Source organism: Carcharodon carcharias, chromosome 16 (assembly GCF_017639515.1).
Source record: "Carcharodon carcharias isolate sCarCar2 chromosome 16, sCarCar2.pri, whole genome shotgun sequence".
In the NCBI taxonomy this organism is placed as follows: domain Eukaryota; kingdom Metazoa; phylum Chordata; class Chondrichthyes; order Lamniformes; family Lamnidae; genus Carcharodon; species Carcharodon carcharias.
Window position 1 is genome coordinate 113,177,854 of NC_054482.1, and position 13,292 is coordinate 113,191,145.

The following is a 13,292-nucleotide window of genomic DNA, read 5'->3' on the forward strand; positions in this document are numbered from 1 at the left end:
GAAGTGTATGCAAAAGGCTTGGAGCATAGCAGGAACAAGGAGAAATTTTGAAGGAGAATTGTAGTATCAAGACCATGAAAAAAAAAATCACCTATAAAGTTGCTGCTTTTTTTCCTTGAATTCTTCTTGGGATTATGAGAGAGATGTTCGAGCTTCCCCAGCTATGAGGGATGAGCACCTTTTTTTAAAAAAAACTTTTTGGAATAAAAGAAACTAATTTGCATGTGATTTTACTCCTCTTGTGGAATGGCCGTTGGTAACGATGGATGACTTTTTTGGGTGCTAGCTGTATATAAAATTAAAATAGTGCGTATATTTTCTGTTTATGGTAGTGCAGTTGAGCTTTTGCAGCTTTACATTTAGTCATTTTCTTGGTCAGCTCTGTCTCCCCTGGCACAGTTAAAGCTAACCCAAGTTGGAAGCTCCACGCAGTGGGATCGTGTAAGATACACAGCATGGGTTGGAGAATCATGAAAATTTAATAACTGAAGATGCCACATGCAGACATTTTTGGTTTTCCTTGCACTTTCTGCAAGCTTTAAAATGTATAGGCTAGTTAATTATGTTGTATCCATTTTTTTTAAATGCCCTCCAGGGAACTATTTTTAAATAGAGACTCTAGGAAACATCAGTGTGCTGATGTTTAATATAATTTCTAGGCTTGCATGTTTAAATTATTTTTCCAGTGTATCTAGGTTGCAGAATATTCTACATTACCAGCAAACATGGCTCTTTTTTGAAGAGGAAACCGTGGTCTGTAGCTATTTCTGCATGCTTGAACTGGATGTCCTATAATATCCAAAAGTATGTTTCAAGATATTGTTCGCAAACTTTAGATCCAAGGTGGCTGCTGAAAACATTAACAACTTATACTTAAATGTCCAAGTCGCCTCGCAGGAGTATTATACAGCAAAATATGACAAAGAGCCACATAAGGTGATATCAGGCCAGATGACCAAAATCTTCAGTGAAAGAAGTAAATTTTAAGGAGTGTCTTAGAGGAAAGTGAAGTGGAGAGGTTGGGGCCCAGATAACTGAAGGCGTTGCCACCAATGGTGGAGCAATTAAATTCTGTGATGCTCAAGAGGTCAGAATTAAACAAGCGCTGATATCTTGGAAGGCCTCCAGCCCAGAGGAGATTACAGAGATAGGGAGGGCTGAGGCCATGCAGGGATTTGAAAACAAGAATGAAAATTTTAAAATGAAGCTGTGCTGTGACAAAATAGCCCCAAATCACATTATCACAAAGTAGTAAAATGAGAAAGGGAGATTTTGTTCTATGATGGAAATGGCCAATTTTGAACTGTGGCAAGTGAAGGGGATAGCTACTTAGTTTTCATAGTAACACTAATCCCAGTTTACAGTATTCTTTTAATGATAGCACTGCTTGAATCAATGTAAAGTATAGTTAACTTCCATTATTGTGTATCCAGACTGTTCGAATTTTCCTCATTGTTGTTAAAAGAAGACTTTGTATTTTAAATGACCTTTGGCCTTAAGTTGTCAAATTTTTTACGTCTGTATAAAAGCAGAAATCTTTTGGGATAATTGTCTGAAAGGCCCTTTTCCAAGGACTCTGAAGTGATGCGAGCAAGGAATTTAATAGCTAATGGATGTGTCCACCATATCACTAGTCTTCCTCATATAGAATGGTTGGCCCTGCTAAAGGCCATTGAAAGATTTGTTATGGGAGCAGTCTTTTTAGTTCTGACTTTCTCAAACTCTGGCAACATAGCTTGATAAATTATGTTCCACAGTAGATTATGACTCCAGCAGATGTTTAGATAATCTTCAAAGATTGCTTTATCTCTGACTGAGATTCCCCTTCACCTGGCTGTTATTCTAGAGGACAAAAACAAAAAAACTGCGGATGCTGAAAATCCAAAACAAAAACAGAATTACCTGGAAAAACTCAGCAGGTCTGGCAGCATCGGCGGAGAAGAAAAGAGTTGACGTTTCGAGTCCTCATGACTCTTCGACAGAACTTGCAAGTTCTGTCGAAGAGTCATGAGGACTCGAAACGTCAACTCTTTTCTTCTCCGCCGATGCTGCCAGACCTGCTGAGTTTTTCCAGGTAATTCTGTTTTTATTCTAGAGGACATTTTAGTTGATGAAATTAGTTGTTTCTTTGGAAAGTTTGTTATAAATTATTGAAATTAGGGTGGAGGAAGACATTTGAGCTTGTAAATGCATTCCGACAGCATCAGTGTGAAGTGATTTCCCTTTGCCCCAAACTCCAAAATTATAGCATAAATTTGGATCAGGACCCAGCCTGAGTCCAGGAAGATGTGGAGTGAAAATCTCTCCTCCAGGTTTCCTTTGAAAATGCTTTGTGCCTTTAAAACGGCGGTAAGTTAAATAGAGCAAATCTTGTTATTTTTATGCTTCCAGTGTGGCTGAGTAGATTCTGACACCCAAGGATAATAATTCTAAGTAAGGTCTAGTGTTGTTCAAATTATGAATTCTAAAGACAGGCTGGTGGAAATGGATGTGAAAAGTATTGGTCTCAGATCCTGATCTAAATGGGGAGATTGCCGGGTCCTCTGATTACTTTATTGTTCCAGAGTTCAGGGTGAGGGGCCTGCTTTGCATGGCATTGGCAGCCGCCTGCATCCCTAGAGGTTCACCTGTTATTCTGCTATTAATACCTACTCTGGATCAATACTTTGTTTCTTTACAGCTACCGATTCCAGGCCCTTTGCCTTTTGTTCCGTGACATCTTTGTCATTTAATCTCACCTGCCCTCTAACCTATCCCTGACCTTCCTTTTTATTCCAGAGGGTCCGGCGAAACAAAAGGGAAGGTCTGGGATAGCGGACAGGGGAGATTAAATGACAAAGATGTCACAGAACAAAAGGCAAAGGGAGTGATAGTAGTAAAGAAAAAAGCATTGGCCCAGAGTAGGTGTCAATAGCAGAATAAAGGTCAACTCTGTCTTAAAGCAAAAACATGAGAACAAGATACAAACTGATATTTGAGGGAAAATATTTCAAAATGGAGGATGGTTCATGGTCTGAAGTTGTTGAACTCAATGTTGAGTCCAGAAGGCTGTAAAGTGCCTAAGGTAGCAGGAGGTGCTGTTCCTCCAGCTTGCGTTGCACTTGACTGGAACATTGCAGCAGACCAAGGACTGAAATGTGAGCATGAGAGCAAGATGGTAAATTGAAATGGCAAGTGACCATTAATATTGGTTCTTGCAACTTTGCACAACTGGTTGGGCTTTGAATGAATGCACTTGAGAGAGATGGAAAAGCAGTTTTGCTAAGGACCCTAGGTGAAAAGATAGCACCATAGTAAGAGCACAGACTATTGAAATGGGCAGATGCAATTTAACGCATAGAAGTGTGAAGTAATGCACTTAAGCAAGAAGGATGAGAGGCAGTATAAACTAAATGGTACAATTTTAAAGGGGATGCAGGAACCTGGTACATAAATCTTTGAAGGTAGCAGGACAAGTTGATCCTGTTTTTTTTTAAATAAGCATATGGGATTCTTGGCATTATAAGCAGAGGGATAGAGTACAAAAGCAAAAAAGGAATAAAGCATCTCTTTAAATCAGTTTTTCAGCCCCAGCTGCAATATTCCAAGTCCAGTTCTGAGCATGGCACTTTAGGAAAGATGTCAAGGCCTTAGTGAGGGTGCAGAGTAGATTTATTAGACAGCACTAAAGATGTTGCACATCGGTTATGTGGAGGGAGAAGGAAACCTGGGGCTGTTCTCCTTGGAGCACAAAAGATCAAGGAAAAATTTAAGAGATGTTTAAAATTATAAAGGGTTTAGAAAGAGTAAGGAAAGAGAAACATTTTACAGTGGTGGAAAAGTCAGTAGCTGGGGAACACAGATTTAAGGTAATTGGCAAAAGAAGCAGAGGTGAGTTAAGAATTTTTTTTAGTGTCGCTAGTTTTTATGTTCTGGAATTCACTGCCGGACAGAATGGTAGCACTGACTTGATAGTAACTTTCAAAAAGGAATTGGATAAATAGTTGAAGGGAAAATATTTGTAGGGTCATGGGAAAAGGCAGGGAAATTGGACTATTTTGGATAGATCTTTCTAAGAGTCATCACATCACATGGATTGAATGGCTCCTTGTGCTACCTCATCCTATGATAAACTGCAAGATGCCTCATTTTTTGAGTATGGCTGCTTAGGATAATGCAATCACATTAGGTAACAGTACATTTCTTTTTTCCCAAGGCTTGCATTTTTCACAGCTATATATGTATTTCAGACATTCAGAATCTGAGCCAAGTCAGAGGCCCAGTTTTATAGATATGCACTGCTTTTATTTCAATGTTTGCAGTCCAGTATCTCACTTCATAGTTATTCAGTATCATTCTTTTACTGCCCTCAATATTGTGAGATTTGAGGCATTTTAGACAGGTTCTCCACTAATTTGTACTCAAGCTTTTTCCTGAACAACAATAAGGGAAACTTCTTTTGGCTGACATTTTCATGATTGAAAAGAAACTGACTAGGGAAACAGGGATTGTAACAGGCCGATATGTATTTTTTATTCTTTCATGGGATGTGGGTATCGCTGACTAGGCCAGCATTGATTGCCCATCCCTATTTGCCCTTGCAAAGGTGATGGTGAGCGGCTATCTTGAACCGCTGCAGTCCATGTGGTGTAGGTGCACAAACAGGGATAGAGTTCCAAGATTTTGACCCAGTGACAGTGAAGGAATGGGGCTATAATTCCAAGTCAAGATGATGTATGGCTTAAAGTGGAACTTGCAGGTGGTGCTATTCTTGTGCATCTGCTGCGCTTGTCCTTCTAGGTGGCAGAGGTCATGTATTTGGAAGGTGCTGTCAAAGGCGACTTAGTGAGTTGCTGCAATGCATCTTGTAGATGGTACACACACTCCTATTGTGTGTCAGTGGTGAAGGGGAGTGAATGTTGAAGATGGTGGATTGGGTGCCAATCAAGAAGGCTGCTTTGTCCTGCCTGGATGGTTTTGAGATTGACTGCTGTTGGAACTGCACTTACCCAGGCAAGTTGAGAGTACTCCATCACACTCCTGACTTGTGCCTTGTAGATGGAGGACAGGCTTTGGGGACTCGGAGGTGAGTTACTCACAACAAAATTCCCAGCCTTTGACCTGCTTTTGTGGCCACAGTATTTATATGTGTGGCCCAGTTCCGTTTCTGGTCAATGGTGAACCCCACGATGTAGATAGGGCATTCAGTGATGATAATGCCATTGTGTATTACAGGCAAATTAAAACAAATTTGGTGGGGCAAAACAAATGTGACCAATATGTTGTTATCCTGACCAACCTGCCATCTCATCCCTCATTAAACTTCAGCTCATCCAAAATTTGCTGCTTTTGTCCTGTCCAGTAGCAAGTCCCCATCATATGTGATCCCTTTTCTTACAGTCCAGCTTTTGTTCCTGGTTCCTCAGTGCCTCCAATTTTGAATTCACGTCTGCCTTTATGGCATCACCCTCTCTATATTTGTGACCTCTTCCAGTTATACAAAGAGCATCCCACCCCCTGGCAACAATGCTCCATTTCTCTGATTGTCTTTGTGTGTCTGCTCCCCCTTAACCTCAATTTTGTCAGTCTTTAATCCCCTGGGGTCCATGGAATTCCCTCCCAAAACCTCTGTGCCTCTCTGCTTTCCTCTCCTCCTTCCAGGCCCTCCAAAACAAAAAAAACTCCTTCCTTGAATATTTTGTTCACCCCTCCAAATAGCTCCTCCTTCATTTCAGTGCCCATTTTTACCTGATTATGCTTCTGCGAATTCCCTGGACCATTTTTCTATGAGTATCACCAGCTCTTTGATCTCGGTGGTGACACAGCTGAGCCTGCACATTTTCATTCCCAACATAAAAACGTGCTCCAAGCAAGGTTGCTAGATAGGAGTCAAGAGCATGTGTGCACTTGCTTTGTCTCCCATTTTAAATTTAGGAGTATTTGGGGGCCATCTGTAGTGTAGTCACTATCACCCTAGTGAAGATCAGCTACAACAAAAAGACTTAAATTTGAACCTGTGATGATCTCAGTTGTGTATCTGAGCTGATCACCTGCTAAACCTCCGTAGTCTTTGGGGAGGGGGTTGGGTTTTACCAAATTCTCACCTGCAATTCTGAAAAGGGCATTTTAATACCTGCACTTTGTAAAATGTATGATTTTTTTTGAGCAAGTGGAAATGAGTGGTATTGTACAGGAAATGGTGCTTAGAAAATGGATTTTTTCCAACTTATAATTTGACTTATTTTTCGTTTGTAGCTGTTTGTAAACCTGGGGGTCTCGTGCAACTGGTGGTTATGCCAAAGTAAGCTGCATTTGCAAAAGTCAGTTCAGAAAAAAATGGATCTGTCAACTTCAAATAAGACACATTTATTGTAATACTGCCACCAGCTGTTTGAAAACCACTCATCAGAGGCCGGTGGTATAACACAAAGCCAGAACAATATGGAAGCAGCTTTATTTTTGAAGATTGTTGTAAACTGAATGCAGTGCTTTGTTGAGAAAGAATGAAGAGAGAAAGTTCATCAATCAGCTGCTCCCAATTTTAATTATGGTATACTGTACTGAATGTGAAAGAAGAACCCTCGCAAAAATGTACATGACTTCGGTTTTACAAGATAGATGCTTTAGGCTTGAGACCCCAGGTATGCCAATACAGTTAAAATCCAAAAGAGAGAACAATGAGAGGTAGTCTCCACTTAATGTTAATACGAGTTATGTTTAGAAACACTTTTTCAAGTTGCTTAACTTCAATAATTCAGCAGTGTTGTTATGCAAGACAAAACAATTACAGTTACATCTTTGGGTTTTTATAGGTGACCTTCTTCCTGAATAATATGACTTATTCATGTAAGTAGACTATACCCCTATGATTAGGAGGCTGTATCTTTTCTATGCGCAATTCTTGAGATGCATAGCCAATAGGCTAACAATTAATCGCTTGTAATGGTCTGCTCAACGATTTAATGCAATAGCATGTTTTGCTAACAATCTTCAAAATGGTGTATTATAGCACAGAATACAGGGTTACAAACTAAAGAATATCGTGATGTGTAGTGCTTATAGTGTTTTAATAATTTCAAGCTCGGAAAATGACAAATACTAGAAGTATGATATATATGTGAGAGTTTAAAATGAGTCCATTACCCTGCCTGGTGGTGCTTTTGGATTGAACATGGAGTTTGCAGCTTATTTAAGTAATTCGGGTTCCTGTTACTACGAATTCAGTCAGTTTATAAAACTTTTTTGCTTTCAGCGTGTCAGATCCCTTGAGCAGAGAGTGAAAGCAGCCCATTTGTTCTGAGCAGGTCCAGATTTCGGGCAGGTCCAGATTTTGGAACAATTCCTGTTTCGAGCATCTGCTTTTAGCACCTTGGAGATCAAATTCAATACGTAACTCCCTTGCATGCAATTTCTCAGACAAACAATATGTCGTACTTGCTTATAGCTAACCATCGAAAATCAGCATCAGATACAATGTACAAAACTTTGTAAGGGTGAATATATTTGCATAACTGTCACACATGCAAATCCGTGCAATGGAACAAATCATTTATAATAAAAGCAGAACGTGCTGGAAATATTCAGTAGGCCTGGCAGCACCTGGAGAGGCAAACGCAGTTAACGTTTCGAATGGAATATGACTTTTTCAGAATTGGAACAAATAATTTATTTTACATGAATGCATCAGTGCTGTTCTAGAGGGCAAAGTGCAGGGTAGAGCGAGGGGTTGATCTATGTGTAGTTGGATGATGGGCGTCCCAAAGTGGTTGCAAATGAGCTACGGTGAATGTGTGAGAATGGCGCAAGACAGACGAGTGTGACATACCATGACAGCAGATCTGCTGTTTGGAGGCAGAGAGAACAGTGCTGCTAATGGCTTTGATGCAAAAGCACAGTCTGATCTTTATATAAAACCAGTTAAATATTGCTAAGCTGTCATAAGAATTATACTGTGGCATACTGAACGTAGCTGAGAATTGCAATAACAATGAGTTATTGGACTCATTGCTTGTATATGATTCATTAAAAATTCAGATTTGATGGACCTGTTGATCTTTTATTTGCCTGTCAGTTTTGTAAAACTTACCTTCAATATTTCATAATTGCAAATGTAATCTGTCACCGTGGATTCTTATCAATAGTGCATCGTCTTTCAACCATTGTTTGTGTGAACTATGTTTACAAGTTGTCACAATCGATTGAATTTTGCACTTTCTATTCCAAAACATTAAATACATTTGCAAAGTTAGAGGAAATTTTTTTTGTGACAAATAGCGAAATGAAATTTGCTATTCAGTTGCTTTTAAGTGCAATAGTGCTTCTCTTCAAAATCCATGATCAATGGAGTGTGCTGTCTACTATGATACTCCCTGCCACTAAATAAGATACAGCAAATGGAATACAACCACTCCCAAACATTATTGTCTAATAGTGTGGATAATGTAGTTTGGTTTGATATTTTCTTTCAAGGACACTACTTAACTCTGGTCAGGTAATATTGTTAAACAACCAAAGGGATGATAGCTAGACCTCTTGATGAATCATTTACATCACACATTACTATCTGCAACACATTACTTTCTGCAAATTCTATATTCCAGCCATTAACATTGTAGCATATGCTGGATTTTTGTATCAAGAATCAATAGTGGCCTTCAAAAAATATATATTTATAACAGTTTTGTAGATTCTTGTGTGGTGCAGTTAAAGGTTACCAACCAAACTGTTTCTAATACTGCAACCATCCACACTGAACGGACAAGGTGACCTCTAGTGGCTAGAAGCTGAGGTATTGCCAAGTTAATTTAAATAGTTTTTAACTCATTATTAAAGGAAGCTGAAGTCTTTTAAATAAATTGTTCAAGAATATGTTCACAAATGTGATATTCTACTGTATATTCTTAACCATATACTGCTGCAATAAAACCGAGTGATTATATTTCTACTGCATTTTTAAAAATATCCAACCTTGCTGTTGTTTGAATGATCTATCAGAGTTCACCTTCTACTCTCTTGCTATGCGAAGCCCCAGACAATATTCTCTCCGTTTTTAAAAAGAAACAAATCAGTATTTCTAATCTTAATTACAGTGATATGATATGAACATACGAGCATACAAAATAGGTTAGTAGCTATCTCATAACTTTTATGACAATTAGGATTTTTTTTCTTGCTATTGTTACCCATGTTGAGAAGTATTTGGTTGGCTTCATTTTTGTCTTTCTGAATGTCACCCAGGCATTTTAAAAATCATTTACAGGATGAGGACGTTGCTGGCTAGGCCAGCATTTATTGTCCATCCCTAATTGCCCTGTAGCTGTAGCTTCTCTTACCACTAATTTCAGTCTCTCCCTGACCACTGTCTCCTCCATTACCAAACTGTTTGGAACTATATCTTGTTTGACCCTCAGCTGAGCTGGTGATGCTATATCCTATCCATCTCAAAGACTACCTTCTTCACATTGTCAGCTGAGGCCAATGCTCCTAACTCAGGCCATTTGCTGAAAACCTCATTCATGCAGTGACCTTCATATTCAATTATAGTCTTCTGGCTAGCCTCCCATTCCCCATCCTTCCTGAAGTTCCACTCGTTCACAAGTCCAGCTCTCTGTATCTTATCCTGCACCACATTTCACCTACTTATTACTCCTCCATTTGCTGACATACATTGGCACTCAACCATCCCCCTAGCACTTCTATTTTAATGTTTATATCTTTTATTTTGTAGTCTTGCCCCTCCCAGTCTCTGTAACCTGAATATCTGTTCAAACTCAGTATTAGAGTTCCTCTTCCTACTCTGGCTAAATGCAATCTCGCTTTTACCATTGGTGGTCTTGCCTTCAGCTGTGTGAATCAAGTCCAAGTCCATAGTGATTTCACACCGCCCCCATCACCATCCTCCCCACCCCCTGCTTCCTGAAACCCCGCTCCCCTCTACCTCAACATCAACCTTTTTCACCAAGCCTTTGGTTTCCTGCCTTATTAACTCCTTTGACCTACATTTTTTTTTCTCCATTCTGCACCCATGTTTTTCAATTTTAAGTGTGCTATATAAATGCAGGCTGTTTTTGTTCTAATAGCACTAACTCCAAATGGTTATCATTCGTCTGTAGACATTGTACCAATTAAACTTTATGATTAAACAGTTGCTAAGTTCTCAACTTCTGTAAATCATTGGAATGTTTCTCTAACAGTGGGCTATAGCCAATATCTTTGATATTGATTGGCCATCTGGGCCTTGCACTCATTTAACCCTTCTTTAATTCATGCAGGAGTAACTGTAACAAATTTTGATCAAGTACATTCTGAGTCCTTAGTCTCCATCTGTCTCAACTGGACAGTGTTAAAATAGAGTAGGTAAACCACTCTGAGATCCCATAAATGGGCATTGGTCTTCACTGATGGCTGCAAAAGAACTCCAAATGCCGGAAGCACACTTGAGTGTTACTGAAAGAGAAGACAGATTAATCTTTTAGCTGGAATCTCTGAATAGTTCTGGCGAAGGATCTTGAAATCTTGAAGAATCCGAAATGTTAACCTGTCATCTTTGATTTTTATTTCATAAGTCTAATGTTTACAGTTTTGCTGTTTAGTGGCCTGAACTTTGCGGTGAGCAGCAAGATAACAAAACTTGCCATTGACCTCTAGAAGCTGCCCATGAAGATTGAGTGATCACTGCAGCATGGATTTCACCTCTTCCGGTGTTAATTTCATTCCAGCGCCAACTATAGGTGATCTCTTGTGTCCAGAAAAGATATCATTAATTGGGCTTAGCAGCCAATCACATTGGAGAATATTCACAGCCAACAAAACAGGAAATTTGCTTTAAATCTGGTGGCTTTTCAGTTACTGTCTGCCCTTTCAAGAGTGAGAGGCGGTCTGCGGCTTTTGTACGTGAATTACGGCATCCAAAAGATTGTTGATGAACTTGAAAGAGTGGATAAGCCACGTTTTCTAGATCCCTGAGAAGGTAAATACCTAATCTCTGTAACCAGACTGAAGTATTCATCCAGCCGAACTGGATGAATAACTTCAAATGCTCCACAAAAGGCCAGTTCTTATTATGGCCTGGATGTGATATTTTATGGAAGGATAGGGAATGTAATTTTGAACCATAAGATTGAGTATGGCCCTGGTCGGTTGAATTACTTGAAATCAACAGATAAGAGAGCTATTTTCTGAGGTTGCAACATGCATTTCCAGTTGTTACTGCTGTGTACTTTGGCACCATTGCAAACAAATCAGAAAAGATGAGTTAAGGTAGTAACTTGTTTTCTGTAGCATTTGCAAACTTCAGCTTCAACAGCACTCTTTTCATCCTCTGTACCTAAAAATCTGCATGTCGCCTATGGAGCATTAGGGATGGAAGGATTGCTTGAGGCTGCAGCAAGTCCTTATCTTACAGTTTTCTGTAAATGTGTATGGTATCTTGGGATTTAAAAAAATTATCCTGAACAAAGATTATTCCACATTCTTCTCCCCTTCCATTCCATTTTTAACATAGGCTAAGAATTAGCAACGAATATAATCAAGTCAAAACAATTTACGACTACGGTTTAAGTGATATTCCAAAGCTAGATTGTAACACACCAATGAAGATATAGGCCATATAATTTAAATTGAATTCTAGGTAATTATTTACGAATGCATATACAGTAGTGCCAAAGAGTTAAAAGCTAACCTTATATAATCTGAAAAGCAGGTTTAAATATCTGTAAAGGCTTAAATCATTTCTAACTTGTTTGGTGAATGTGATTATTAGATTGAGATCTGAATGCAGAAGAATGGAACACTTCCATTTTGTGCAAGTATTATTAGAAACAAGCATTCCAAGTCGGAGGAATAGCACGGTTAGGTGCAGAATAAAGCTACCTTTGTTCTGTTCCATTACTATACATCAGCTTTGGAAAAACAGCTGCTCTGCAGCAGCATCAGAACTTTGATTTCCACGCCAATATTTTGTGGTGTGTCAGTGAGATTGCCCATTCAGGCACATAGGAGCAGAATAGGCCATTCAGCCCGTAGAGCCTGCTCCACCATTCAATACAATATGGCTGATCATTCACTTCAATGCTGCTTTCTCCACACTTTCCCTTATGCATTTGTTATTGGTGTTTAGAAATCTGTCAACTGCCCGAATTGTCGACTTAAATATCTCAGCAAAATACCTCTCAATTATTTTAGTAAAATTGATTTTAAATAACATCGCTGGTAAGTCCAGGATTTCCTGTAATATTCTTTGCAGTGTTTTCCTTAATTGCAGTATAATTTCTATAACCTTGGTTGATGCCCTCTAGTGGTTTGTGTCATTCATATTAAGAGAAAGAATTGACAATTTCCAGTTCTGACGACCTGAAAAATGTGGTTTACTATGTTTCTCTCTTTTTCTCTCTCTCTCTCTCTCGATGCGGCCCAACCTTCTGAGTTTCCCAGTGTTTTCTATTACTTTGCATTTACATAGTATCTTACCAGGCCTCAGAGTCATTGCACAATGCTAAATATACAAAGATTGCCAAAGCACTTCCTGAGTTTCTTTGCAGAGAAGTTGCTGGTGAGTGGCCAAGCACCAAAATCTTTTCGTGCTGGCACCCAAGTCATTTAAAAAGCACTGCTTTTAAAATTTATTTTTATTCATTAAAAGCCATTAAGATTTCTGATTCAGCAATTCGAATACTTAGTTTCTAAAAGAACTTGGGTGAATATCAGCAGAAGAATTGAGTTGCAGTTATGAATATAATTCTTTTGAAATGCGGGGTATATTTTTAACAAGTCATTACATAATCTGGATTCTACCTCATGTCAGCATGAGAACACTGATATCACATTCTAGTCTTATCTTTACTAAATTCCCATGGCCAGAACTGGTTCAAAGGCTTTTTCCCAGTCTATGTGCCTTACTTACAGGTAACCATGATTTCTGGGATTGCCTATTTCAGGATATACAATACAAATTATGTTTCCAGGCTTGTAGAAATATTGAAATAACCTGATGAAGTAAAACACCTTAAACTGTAATTCTGCACTTGTTTTGATAGTGTTCAGAGGGAGTGGTTGATGTATAAGTACATGAAGTACGGAACAGGAAGAGATTGTTTCTCATCAAACCCGTTCTTTGGATAGGTAATGTACAATTTGCCACACCATGCTAATCTCTTAAACCCCTGAAGATAATAACCAACCACAGTTGCAAGCTTGAAGAAAATGACACTAAATAGCTCCCTGGCCCTGACTTTCAGACTTGCTGAAATGAAGATCCTTCAGTGGTCACGGAGGCCATTTCGGTGCAGCATTTCGCTGTAAAACAGCAATTCAAA

At 39.0% G+C, this 13,292-nt stretch overlaps 1 protein-coding gene across 3 annotated transcripts in view; it reads left to right on the top strand.

Annotated features, from left to right (window-relative positions):
* Positions 1-13,292, top strand: part of prkacba (protein kinase, cAMP-dependent, catalytic, beta a) — a 141,858-nt gene that overhangs the window by 34,324 nt on the left and 94,242 nt on the right. The window contains exon 1 of one of the 3 annotated variants that reach the window (XM_041208026.1): positions 6,798-6,825. The exons of the other annotated variants lie outside the window; for them this stretch is intronic. Within the exon in view, the coding sequence (XP_041063960.1) occupies positions 6,813-6,825 (13 nt within the window). The 5' untranslated portion in view covers positions 6,798-6,812. Of the gene's footprint in view, positions 1-6,797; positions 6,826-13,292 lie in introns of those variants that run through there. 3 annotated transcript variants of the gene reach the window in all.